Raw genomic sequence first — 13934 nt, forward strand, 5'->3', positions numbered from 1 at the left:
GCTGTTTTCACAGATGACGGAACATCTCTGAGTGTGGGCTGTTGACGCAGGTGTGTGCTTGTTGGGTGTGTATATGCCTTGTAGCGTACTATTTGTGTAATGGTGGTTGGGTGTTAGTGAAAGGTGATGCGTGTGTTAATGGTATCATTGTGTACATGTTTTCTTTAATGGGTATTTGTATGAATGTGTGATCGGATTTCAGGAACAACTGCTTGAACAGGGCGCTGTGTTTGTGTTCTTGATGTTCTTTATGAGTTTAGTCATTTGTGTTTACAGTAAGTGTGTGTTTTTGTGAGTAGCTGTGTGGGTTTTATGTTTTGGAGCAGGCTTGTAGAAAGAGAGTGTGTATGGTAAGCGGCCACACTCTAACTTCTCTCAATGGACTGTGTTTATATCGCAGTCGCCATGGTGCACTTTAGCTTTGGTTTTACGCAAGGAAGTCCCACACCCTTTAGTCCATATATTTTGTGATCTGGATTCAGCAGAGAAATCAGATGGTAAGTTAAGATAACATTTAGCCTTTTATTGTTACAGCCCATTCTGGCGTATGCATATTTAGTGCTAAAGAGTTTGTATCTTTCTTTCATTCTCTCTGTCGTAGGAGGGGGATGGACGGATCCGGATCTGGCAGACTTTGAGCTGCTGGTGATCATGAGTGCCACGGTAGAGCCCACCTCCGCCACCTGCCAGGTGCGCACCTCCTACCTTCCTGACGAGATCCTGTGGGGTTACGAGTTCCCCCCCGTTGTCTCTCTGTCCCCCTCGGGGAAGTATGTGGCCGACTTCGCCTTCTTCGACAAGGTGGCCAAAACAAAGACCACCCCTCTCTTCAAACCGGCCTCGCCCCCAAGCCCAGCTATGCGCTCCTCCCGTTACCATGGCAGCAGCAGAGGGAGCGAGGAGGAAGGGGCAGACCCGGAGAAGATCAAACTGGAGGAGAGCTATAGAGGGGAGGAGAGGGGGAGGGGCAGGGGGAGAGATAGTAGTCTTCTCAGTGTCCGTATCAGCAATGTCTAGAGAGAGAGAGAGCACGAGTAGGATGCAATGAGAGAGCAAGGAGAAAGGAGAAATGATTTGTATGGAGATTGAACAATTATCAAGTGAGAAAACATTATGGAATGCAATAGAGATGAACTGCTCCCCTGTTGGGAAACGTGAACACAAAACATACACTTACACACATGCGCTTGTGTTTTGGATTTTATGGGAATATATCACCCCTTGTGGTTGATAAGGATTTCCACAACCTGGAAAGGGACAACATACTGTACATCCCATCTGGGTTTACTGTACTGTAATCAAAGATGGACTAAGGGGGCTTGTTAAACTTCACATGTCTGTATTTTTTAATGGAAGTACTTGTGTAACTATAAAGGTTGACTGGTTTATGTGAACATAACATGGTTTACTTGGACATAATCACAGAATCATGGTACTGATTCTGTTTTTTTACACAAAAAGGTACTCTGTCCGCAGGAGATGGGAGTGGAAGCACTGGAAAACACTGGAAAACAAAACAATTTTTCTTTAAGGATTTTTACTGAATATATCATATTGTATGTATGCGTATTTGTCCCTATCGATGCAACCAATGGCAGTACTCATTCTTCTGAATATATGTTCAGCAGGGCTGGGGTAAATTATATTTCAATTCCAGTCAAAAAAGTAAAGTAAACCAAATTCCAAATCCAAATGTTCCTTCTTGAAAAGCATTGAAAATAATTGTAATTTCAATGTACTTCCTCAATCGTCTGGCATTGAAATGGAATTGACACCAACCCTGATGTTTAGAGTTTGTTCTTTTATGTTTTCTTTTCACTGGAATATATGCATTGAAGATGTATGTTAACAATACTAAAAGCACTTTAACTTGGCGGAAAATTGTACTTTACACAATGGAGTGTAACTAACTTCCTAATTTCATGCGCTGTGTGTGTGCAAGCATGTTTATATGAGTCAATGTGAGTGCAATTCTGAATGTGTAGGTTCTTCTTATTCATACGGCACTTCAAAACCTGAACAATTCCGTGGCCATTCTAAAACGTGCCACTTAACTAAGCCTTTTGATATGCCAATGTAATTTTTACAGTACAGTCGTGGCCAAAAGTTTTGAGAATGACACAAATATTAATTTTCACAAAGTCTGCCGCCTCAGTTCGTATGATGGCAATTTGCATATACTCCAGAATTTTATGAAGAGTGATCAGATGAATTGCAATTAATTGCAAAGTCCCTCTTTGGAGAGCGATTCAATGGTTGTGAAGAAGGCTTCAGGGCGCCCAAGAAAGTCCAGCAAGCGCCAGAACCGTCTCCTAAAGTTGATTCAGCTGCGGGATCGGGGCACCTCCAGTACAGAGCTTGCTCAGGAATGGCAGTAGGCAGGTGTGAGTGCATCTGCCGCACAGTGAGGCGAAGACTTTTGGAGGATGGCCTGGTGTCAAGAATGGCAGCAAAGAAGCCACTTCTCTCCATGAAAAACATCAGGGACAGACTGCTATTCTGCAAAAGGTACAGGGATTGGATTGCTGAGGACTGGGGTAAAGTCATTTTCTCTGATGAATCCCCTTTCCGATTGTTTGGGGCATCCGGAAAAAAAGCTTGTCCGGAGAAGACAAGGTGAGCGCTACCATCAGTCCTGTGTCATGCCAACAGTAAAGCATCCTGAGACCATTCATGTGTGAGGTTGCTTCTCAACCAAGGGAGTGGGCTCACTCACAATTTTGCCTAAGAACACAGCCATGAATAAAGAATGGTACCAACACATTCTTCGAGAGCAACTTCTCCCAACCATCCAGGAACAGTTTGGTGACGAACAATGCCTTTTCCAGCATGATGGAGCACCTTGCCATAAGAAACAATTGATAAATAAGTGGCTCGGGGAACAAAACATTGATATTTTGGGTCCATAGCCAGGAAACTGCCCAGACCTTAATCCCATTGAGAACTTGTGGTCAATCCTCAAGAGGCCGGTGGACAAACAAAAACCCACAAATTCTGACAAACTTCAAGCATTGATTATGCAAGAATGGGCTGCCATCAGTCAGGATGTGGCCCAGAAGTTTAATTGACAGCATGCCAGGGCGGATTGCAGAGGTCTTGAAAAAGAAGGGCCAACACTGCAAATATTGACTCTTTGCATCAACTTCATGTACTTCATGTAAAAAGCCTTTGACACTTATGAAATGCTTGTAATTATACTTCAGTATTCCATAGTAACATCTGACAAAAATATCTAGAGACACTGAAGCAGCAAACTTTGTGGAAATTAATATTTGTGTCATTCTCAAAACTTTTGGCCACGACTGTCCATTACACCAACTCCTCTCTATTATGATATCATTAGAATTGCCATTCAGAGGATATTGAAATCCTTTTCTATGGTGCCAGTAAATGTATTTTGTAACGCCTGTCAGAGCTGTGTAGGTCAGAGGGTTTTTCTTCACCAGGGCCACATTAAGTAGCCAAACGTTGTCAAACGTTGCAGATAGAAATACCAAGAATAGAGCTGACCTGATTCCTTATTCTACATGTCAGACAGAGATGTTTGTTTTACATAGCATATTTTTTACATGCTATGTCCTGCTGAACGTGCCCCATGTCTGTGATTGTTTATAATGTGTTGCCAGGCCAGGGCCCATCTCTAATAATGGAACATCATCACCCTACACCGTAAAACAAAGTGTTTAGGATCTGAATTTGGATTTAAACGAGTCAAATAATTCCGATGAAAACACGTCACAGTATTTATATTGTAAACACCGCAACATTTTTATTCGCTGTAACACTTTTTAGTCACATAAACACGTTTATTCAGCACAAGGCATTTCGGTTTTAAACACTGAGGATTTTTGAACACTGCCCTATTTGCATACTGTACAACCCAGCATGCCTTTTGAGTGAATGTGAGCGATACCCACCCATGACTGTATTTGTTAGTGACGGTGAAATGGTTGTTTTGCGTTCAATGAAGCGTTCACCAAGCGCCTGCCTAAGTTAATGCCTTTCAATTTAAAGTAAACCCTCTATGACCACAAATTATACATTTCATAAGGCCTTTAGTTATGGCTTAGTTATCATTGACATTAAAGTCTGATCCTGGCTCATGGACCACATCAGACCTGCAAGTCAAAAAAGGCTGGTTTGTGAAGTGATTAGTAATTCCTTCGGAATACAGCCAGAAAATTATTAGCTAACCATTTGAATCTTTTAACACCCAAAACCTGCACTCAGAATGACTGCTATGGTGAAGGACTTCTTGTGAATTTCCAGCAGACTAGATGCTTATGATATTTCTGCCTTTCTCAGTTCCCCTAAAAAAAGTATTATAAAAAATTTAAAAAAGTAGGAAACCTTAAATTGCACCACCATCTAAACCTGCAGCTATACACTATCCCCTCCAAAAATCCACCCCATCACATTACTTGGCCCTTAACAATCTTACACCAGGCTGCATGGGCACCCCCATAGTTGACACAGTGCTTTCTCTATCCCAACTGTACACTCAATCTGACTGTTCCTTCCTGCACATTTCTCACATCGTCGAATCTCCCTTCTACACACTGCTGCAACATGTTAGAATCATTGGCACCTAAAGCACCGAAGTGGGTTCGGAACATAGGCCCTCACAGAACAGCAAATACAGTTCCTTCAGAAAGTATTCATACCTCTGGACTTAATCCACATTTTGTTGTGTTGCTGCTTAAATTTCTCAGCCATCTACACACAATACCCCATAATGATAAAGTAAAAGTTTTTTTTTTTAATTGGGGTAAATGTATTGAAAATGAAATACAGAAATATCTAGTATTCACACCCCTGAGTCCATGCTTTCTACACCTGCATTGCGCAACATTTGCCCATTATTATTTTCTAAATTCTTCAAGCTCAGTCAAATTGGTTGTTGATCATTTTCAGTTCTTGCCATATATCTTCAAGTAGATTTAAGTCAAAACTGTAACTCAGCCACTCAGAAACATTCACTGTCTTCTTGGTAAGCAACTCCAATGTAGATTTGGCCTTATGTTTTAGGTTATTGTCCTGCTGAAAGGTGAATGCATCTCCCAGTGTCTGGTGGAAGCGGACAGAACCAGGTTTTCCTGTAGGATTTTGCCTGTGCTAAGCTCCATTACGTTTATTTTTATCCTGAAAAACTCCCCAGTCCATAACGATTGCAAGCATAGCCATAACACGATGCAGCCACCACTAAAAATGGACAGTGGTACTCAGTAATGTGTTGTATTGGATTTGCCCAAAACATTACATTTGTATTCAGGGCAAAAAGTGAATTGCTTTGCCACATTTTTTGCAGTATTACTTCAGTGCCTTGTTGCAAACAGGATGCATGTTTTTATTCTATAAGGGCTTCTTTCTTTTCACTCTGTTCAATTAGGTTAGTATTGTGGAGTAACTACAATGTTGTTGATTCATTCTTAGTTTTCCCCTATCACCGCCATGTGACTGTTTTAAAGTGACCATTGATTGGCCCCATGATGAAATCCCTGAGCGGTTTGCTTCCTCCACGGCAACCGAGTTAGGAAGGATGCCTGTATCTTTGTAGTGACTGGGTGTATTGATACACCATCCAAAGTGTCATTAATAACTTGCCAGCAAGAACCCTACTGTTATTCCCCACACTTAAAGTATTTAATTGTTCCGCTTCTTCACAATTTTGCCAGTGTCTGACATGCCTACGTGTGTCTTTGAACATTATTTATATGTGACTATGTATTTTTTAAGCCATTCACGGACAGTTTTGAATAACTCCTACAAATACACATTGGATATTAAATGCTCCGTGACAATTTGGTATAGTGCACATGCTAGGCAACGATGGTAGAGGGGGACTCACAAACGCATCATATATTTTGTCTATGTAGATTAAGAGGAGGGCATGAGTTTTCAGCTAGTATGAATAAACCAACTGAATATTAATATACAGTACATTTTGGAAGTAATCAGACACATGGACTTGATTGGAGTCCACCTGTGGTAAATTCACTTGATTGGACATGATTTGGAAAGGCACACATCTGTCTATATAAGGTCCCACAGTTAACAGCGCATGTCAGAGCAAAAACAAGCCATGAAGTCGAGGGAATTGTCCGTAGTGCTCCGAGACAGGATTGTGTCGAGGCACAGATCTGGGGAAGGGTACCAAAACATTTCGGCAGCATTGAAGGTCCCCAAGAACACCGTGGCCTCCATCATTCTTAAATGGAAGTAGTTTGGAACCACCAAGACTCTTACTAGAGCTGGCCGCCCGGCCAAACTGAGCAATCGGGGAAGAAGGACCTTGGTCAGGGAGTTGACCAAGAACCAAATGGTCACTCTGACAGGGCTCCAGAGTTCCTCTGTGGAGATGGGAGAACCTTCCAGAAGGACAACCATCTCTGCAGCACTCCAATCAGGCCATTATGGTAGAATGGCCAAACGGAAGCTACTCCGCAGTAGAAGGCACATGACAGCCCACTTGGAGTTTGCCAAAAGGCACCTAAAGGACTCTAACCATGAGACACAAGATTCTCTGGTCTGATGAAACTAAGATTGAACTCTGGCCTGAACGCCAGAGTCACGTCAGGAGGAAACCTGGCACCATTCCCGCGGTGAAGCATGGTGGTGGAAGCATCATGCTGTGGGGATGTTTTTTCAGCGGCAGGGACCAGGAGACTAGTCAGGATCGAGGCAACGTACAGAGAGTTTCTTGATGAAAACTTGCTCCAGAGAGATCAGGACCTGACTGGGGCGAAGGTTCACTTTCCAACAGGACAACAACCCTATGCACACAGCAAAGACAATGCAGGAGTGGCTTAGGGGGAAATCTATGAAAGTTCTTGAGTGGCCCAGCCAGAGCCCAATCGAACATCTCTGGAGAGACCTGAAAATAGCTGCACAGTGACACTCCCCATCCAACCTGACAGAGCTTGAGAGGATCTGCAGAGAAGAATGGGAGAAACTCCCCAAATACAGGTGTGCCAAGTTTGTAGTGTCATACCCAAGAAGACTTGAGGCTGTAATCACTTCCAAAGATGCTTCAACAAAGTAATGAGTAAAGGGTCTGGATACTTATGTAAATGTGATATTTAGCCCTATTTTAAAGAGATTACAAAATGTTTGAAAGCAGTCTATGGACAAGGAAACCGCAATCTATGATTTGATTACCCACTGCCATCAACCATTAATATTAGTATTTCTTGTGCAGAGAATTCCCACTGACAATCCCACTGTTCTCACATTTGCCTGTCTCCCCATCTAATTTCATTACTGTCTGAATAAAGTGTCAAACCACCCCAAAAATATGTTGAACAAAATATTAGCTTACTTTTAAATGTCATCCCCCACAAATCTCAAATTAACAAAGTCGTTCAATTTTGTGTTCATTTAATGTTCAAATTATTCCGAATACACCTGACCTGTGTTTTTTCCCCACCCTGTTCATAGGCCTGAGCCATATAGAAATACAGCTTTCTTCAAAAGTTGCCAGCCCTGGTGTAGTAATATTATTTGTATCCTAGAAAACCAGTTGCAATGCTAGCCTGGTTGGTTAGCTTTAGCTACCTGCAGATCCATGCATGGTGCATGGGAGTATGAGTTGGGATTATGGTTCATTGTCTAGCTAGCTAGCTAGCTAGAAGTCGAAACAAAATACTCCACTATGCAAGTAACCATTCTACTGTACCATTTACACCTTCTGTATCCTGTGCATGTGACAAATAAACTTTGATTTGATTTGATATAGCGTGTGTTTACCAGAGATGGTAATGTGAAGAACAACATGACCTGCACCAAAGTCAGTTTAGGATATAGGCCAAGGACTAGATCAAATGTATTTTTATGACTACTTTCACCACTTTTAGTCTTGTAATCTTTGGTTGTTTACCACAATACCTTACTCACTCTGTTTAGCACATGGCCTCACATGTGAATCCTTAAAGAGATGGGTGGGGCTAAGGCATAAGAGGGTGTGAGCGATGCTGAATGGGTGCAGACAAAGAAGAGTTCTCCAGTAGATGTACCAAAATATTCACCGGCCATTTTCTCAAAAGTGGGGTTACAAGTTTAGCAACTTTCAAAGCAAACTTATTTTCCCCATTGTTCCTCAACTGCAGTGTATGATATACCATTTTCTAGCTCTAAGTCTACTTTTATCCAATGTAAAAACACAATTTAAAATGTTACATCGGACCAAATCGGGGTGGTGGGTCACATAATAACATAGTATAATGTTACTGTTATACCAAAAACACCACCTAATTTTAGGATGGTTTGTTGAATAGTCCCCCCCAAAATTATAATGCGGTCAAAACTCAACTGCCCGTGCCATTATACAGAATGTGTCTAACATTGTTTTTCATGTAGGCTACACTGTCCCGCAAATGTTCCGCAAAATCATCCTGTTGTCCCACATAAAAAAAAAAAAATGCAGACCTGATGGCGAGCGCAATACTGAGAAGACCCTGTCTGTCCTTCTGAGTTTTGATGCAGAGTGTTTGCGGATAAAGTCATGCTAGGGTGTATAAGTTGTTGTTCTGAACACACTACGGTGTTTCGGGTTTATGGTCATGTTGCAACAGTATGTAGGAGGGAGATGGAGGGAGATGGAGGGAGATTCCAAGATCTGAGAAGTGTGCAGGAGGGCATGCGACAAAGGAGTGTGACGTTTCAGTGGAAAAAGTGGAGTGTTTCAATTGTGGGGGTGGCCATGTTGTTTTGGATCAGAGAGGTCCTGTGCGAGTGAGTCAGGTAGAAGTTTCCAGGTTGAGTGCAATGCAAAAACTGTCATATGCTGAGGGAGTGAGGAAAATAGAGAATGGTAGGCAAAGGGTGAGGGAGCCTGAGAGGATCCTTGTGAGTAGTAGGCCGGTACAGAGTGACCCGAACATTTTGTGCTTTAGGAAGGTTGGCTTATTGGCGTTTATTGCTATTGTCATTAATTGTACCGCGCAGATGGAAAGGAAATCCCAGAAGATTGAGTTGGTAGCAGCAGCAGCAGAGAAGTCTTGGAGATCAGACATTTTAGTACAGAAGAACTGCAGGGGGTTTTGAGAGAAGGGGTTCCAGCCTGATGTAGGATCTGTTGGGACCAAAGTAGTGGGAAGGGGTTGTGGGGTGTATAGGGGATAGTGGTATGTATGTACAGTATGTATGTATGTATGTATGTATGTATGTATGTATGTATGTATGTATGTATGTATGTATGCATGTATGTATGTATGTTATAAACAAATGTGCAATGCAGTTTCTGAACAGTGAAAAGCAGCATTACACAACAAAGCGTCTAGTCTGCCGAAAACCATATGAAGAATCCAACGTTACGAGTCCTCAAACTGCCTATAACAAATGACATTTTCTTTGTTGATGCGTAGCATATTGAAAACTTCATAGCCCATTGTTTTAATCCTTCGTAAAACAATAATTGTCCACCTCGCGGTTCAACTGTGGTAAATGCATCAGGGCATTGCATGCATATAGGCCTACAGTATGACGTAAATATTTCCAAAAATAAATAGAAAGGAAGAGAAGCTTAGGCCTACAATGTAAGACTTTCTGTCATTTCAACAGTCGTAAAAAAAAGTAGAATGCACAGTAGAAAACCGTAAATGTGTCTTACAGCACACTGAAATAATTTCCTGTAAGTTCTACAGTAAAACACTGTAGAATACGAGGTTGAAAATGACTGATTATGCCTGCCAGCTGTTCTGTCCCTAGTGGCGAGTTGTGTTGATGGAAATTGGGCATCGTGTGTCTTAACGACGCAGAGTTGAAATCGACGGCAAACAGAGAAGCAGCCTCTGGATGTAAGTTTTTCTGCTTGGTTATTGTCACGGCAGTCGTAATCCTCTTCCTCGGACGAGGAGAGGCGAGAAGGATCGGACCAATACGCAGAGTGGTTAGTTTCCATAGTGATTTAATAATTAACAAAAACAATATGCGATACAAAATAACTACCGTGAAAGTCCTGTGTGGCGAAACACTGACACAAGAACAAACACCCACAAATACACACGTGAACCCCGGCTGCCTAAGTATGATTCTCAATCAGGGACAACGATTGACAGCTGCCTCTGATTGAAAATCATACCAGGCCGAACACAAAACCCCAACATAGAAAATAACACATAGACAACCCACCCCAACTCACGCCCTGACCAACTAGATAAATACAAGAAAAAGGAAAAACAGGTCAGGAACGTGACATAACCCCCCCCTTATGGTGCGAACTCAGGGCGCACCAGCATAAAGTCTAGGGGAGGGTCTGGGTGGGCGTCTGTCCACGGTGGTGGCTCTGGCACTGGTCGTGGTCCCCACCCCACCATAGTCAAACCCCGCTTCCTTGGCCTCCTTCCAATGGCCACCCTCCATATAAACCCCATTGGATTAAGGGGCAGCTCCGGAATGAGGGGCAGCACCGGACTGAGGGGCGGATCCTGGCTGGCTGGCTCTGGCGGATCCTGGCTGGCTGGCTCTGGCGGATCCTGGTTGGCTGGCTCTGGCTGGTCCTGGCTGGACTGCTCTGGCTGGTCCTGGCTGGACGGCTCTGGCTGGTCCTGGCTGGACGGCTCTGGATGATCCTGTCTGGTGGAAGGCTCTGGAAGATCCTGTCTGGCGGAAGGCTCTGGCTGCTCCTGTCTGGCGGAAGGCTCTAGCGGCTCCTGTCTGGCGGAAGGCTCTAGTGGCTCCTGTCTGGCGGAAGGCTCTAGCAGCTCCTGTCTGGCGGACTGCTCTAGCGGCTCCTGTCTGGCAGACAAATGGAGCATGTAATGAGCATCATCACGCGCACAGTTAACTTTATCAGAGCCAAAGGTTTGAATCACCGCCAGTTCAAGGCATTTCTGACGGAGTTAGAAACGGAGCATGGTGATTTGCCTTATCACACAGAGGTGCGATGGCTAAGCCAGGGAAAGGTGCTTCAAAGATGTTTCGAGCTTCGTGAGGAGATTTGTCTGTTCTTGGACAGCAAAGGGAAAGACACAACACAACTCCGAGACGAAATGTTTCTGTGTGAAATGGCTTTTCTGTGTGACATTACGAGTCATCTGAATGCAATGAACTTGCAGCTGCAGGGTCGGGATCATGTCATCTCTGATATGTACAGTACAGTGAAGGCATTTAAAACCAAACTGACTCTGTGGGAGACGCAGATGCGGAAAGAAAATTTGAGCCACTTTCCCAGCTGCCAGACCATGAAAGAGAAGCTCTCTACCAGTGCGTTCCCGAGCGCACAGTTGGCTGATAAAATAGGTATGCTTGCCGCTGACTTTCGACGCCGATTTGCTGACTTTGAAGCACAAAAAAGCAGGTTGGAACTGCTCGGTAACCCATTTGCTGTTGACGTGGAAAGCTCACCACCAAACCTCCAAATGGAGTTGATTGACCTCCAATGCAATGATGCACTGAGGGCAAAATATGCGGCAGTGGGTGCTGCGGAGTTCGCCCGTTTCCTCCCCGACACAATGCCCCAGCTGCGCATCCAGGCTGCTCAAACGTTGTCTATGTTTGGCAGCACATACCTGTGTGAACAACTGTTTTCTTTGATGAACCTGAACAAAACATCACACAGAAGTCGACTTACTGCTGAACACCTCCACTCAATTCTGAGGATTTCCTCAGCTCAGAGCCTTACCCCGAACATTGATGAACTTGTGGAAAAGATGGGACACCACCAAGTATCACCCTCAACCTCAAACAAGTGAACATTACTGTGCAATCACATATTTAGAGTTTTTACTCAGTTCAAGTTTAAAAGTTAAAGTTTAATATTTGTTTTCACTGCATGTTACTTCTCCTTAAACAAAGTGTTGTTTTTGCACTTTATTTTATTGTATTTCAATCCAATTATATTTTAAAAATATTTCAGTTGAGTGGATGATAGAAAATTGCTATTATTGTTTTTTTCTTTGAAGTAAATTTAGCCCACTTTTGCTAAAATAGAAAATATAGGCTACTGATGGTGCCTTGAATACCGGTTTCTTTCATTTAATGTTCATGTTATGGGGATTTTTATATAAAGGAAATTTGTCTTTTGTGTCTGTTGAAAATATTGCTTTATTTATCTGATCATATTGGAATATTTTGTTAGGTTTTCAGTAGGTTCAATTAGGTTCACTAGACTATATGCGTCATTTAAAAATTTTTCAATGAACATTCGAACAGTCCGGCCCTCGGCTTGTAGCTAAATTTTTTATTTGGCCCTCCGTCCATTTGACTTTGACACCCCTGCTCTAGTGGCTCCTGTCTGGCGGAAGGCTCTAGCAGCTCCTGTCTGGCGGACTGCTCTAGCGGCTCCTGTCTGGCAGACGGCTCTGAAGGCTCAGGACAGACGGGCGGCTTTGAAGACTCAGTACAGACGGGCGGCTTTGAAGGCTCGGGACAGACAGACAGCGCTGGGCAGGCAGACAGTTCAGTCAGCGCTGGGGCAGGCAGACAGTTCAGACAGCGTTGGGCAGGCAGACAGTTCAGACAGCGCTAGGCAGGCAGGCAGCTCAGACAGCGCTGGGCAGGCAGACAGTTCAGACAGCGCTGGGCAGGCAGGCAGCTCAGACAGCGCTTGGCAGGCAGGCAGCTCAGACAGCGCTGGGCAGGCAGACAGTTCAGACACTGGCTGCGCTGGAGAGGAGGAAGGCTCTGACAGCGCTGGACAGGTGGGAGCAACTGGAGAGAGAAGACGGAGAGACAGCCTGGTGCGGGGAGCTGCCACCGGAGGGCTGGTACGTGGAGGTGGCACCGGAAAAACCGGACCATGAAGGAGGACACGCGCTCTTGAGCACCGAGCCTGCCCAACCTTACCAGGTTGAATGGTCCCCGTAGCCCTGCCAGTGCGGCGAGGTGGAATAGCCCGCACTGGGCTATGCTGGCGAACCGGGGACACCATTTGTAAGGCTGGTGCCATGTATGCCGGCCCGAGGAGACGCACTGGAGGCCAGATGCGTTTGGCCGGCTTCATGACATCCGGCTCGATGCCCAACCTAGCCCTACCAGTGCGGCGAGGTGGAATAGCCCGCACTGGACTAAGCACGCGTACTGGGGACATCGTGCGCTTCACCGCATAACACGGTGTCTGACCAGTACGATGCCCTCTCACTCCACGGTAAGCACAGGGAGTTGGCTCAGGTATCCTACCCGGCTTTGCCACACTCCGCGTGTGCCACCCCCCCCAAGAAATGTTTGGGTCTGACTCTCGGGCTCCCAACCGCGTCGCCGCGCTGCCTCCTCATACCAGCGCCTCTCTGCCTTTGCTGCCTCTAACTCCGCCTTGGGACGGCGATATTCCCCTGGCTGAGCCCAGGGTCCTTTGCCGTCCAGGATCTCCTCCCAAGTCCATGAGTCCTGTGTCCCCTGTTGCTGCTGTCGCTGCCCTTTACCACTCCGCTTGATCCTTTGGTGGTGGGTGTTTCTGTCACGGCAGTCGTAATCCTCCTCCTCGGACGAGGAGAGGCGAGAAGGATCGGACCAATACGCAGAGTGGTTAGTTTCCATAGTGATTTAATAATTAACAAAAACAATATGCGATACAAAATAACTACTGTGACAGTCCTGTGTGGCGAAACACTGACACAAGAACAAACACCCACAAACACACACGTGAACCCCGGCTGCCTAAGTATGATTCTCAATCAGGGACAACGATTGACAGCTGCCTCTGATTGAGAATTATACCAGGCCGAACACAAAACCCCAACATAGAAAATAACACATAGACAACCCACCCCAACTCACGCCCTGACCAACTAAATAAATACAAGAAAAAGGAAAAACAGGTCAGGAACGTGACAGTTATAGCCTCGTACAGTTCGTTAAGTGCCAGCTTGTTATTTTTCTTGTCCTGAGGTAGAATGTATACAACAGTCACGATAACAGCTGAAAACTCCCTCGGGAGGTAGAATGGTACACTTCCACCGCGCACAAGTCAATTTCCTGACTCTACTGTCCTGTCTGCA

At 44.7% G+C, this 13934-nt stretch overlaps 1 protein-coding gene across 1 annotated transcript in view; it reads left to right on the top strand.

Annotated features, from left to right (window-relative positions):
• The window catches only part of LOC129865524 (ATP-sensitive inward rectifier potassium channel 10-like), a 37549-nt gene extending 29819 nt beyond the window's left edge, over positions 1-7730 (top strand). Inside the window, exon 6 of the mRNA XM_055938387.1 lies at positions 602-7730. Coding sequence (XP_055794362.1) covers positions 602-1017 — 416 coding nt within the window. The 3' untranslated portion in view covers positions 1018-7730. The remainder of the gene's footprint in view (positions 1-601) is intronic.
• Positions 7731-13934: the final 6204 nt, after the last annotated feature.

This window comes from Salvelinus fontinalis, chromosome 11 (genome assembly GCF_029448725.1).
Source record: "Salvelinus fontinalis isolate EN_2023a chromosome 11, ASM2944872v1, whole genome shotgun sequence".
NCBI classification, from domain to species: Eukaryota; Metazoa; Chordata; class Actinopteri; order Salmoniformes; family Salmonidae; genus Salvelinus; species Salvelinus fontinalis.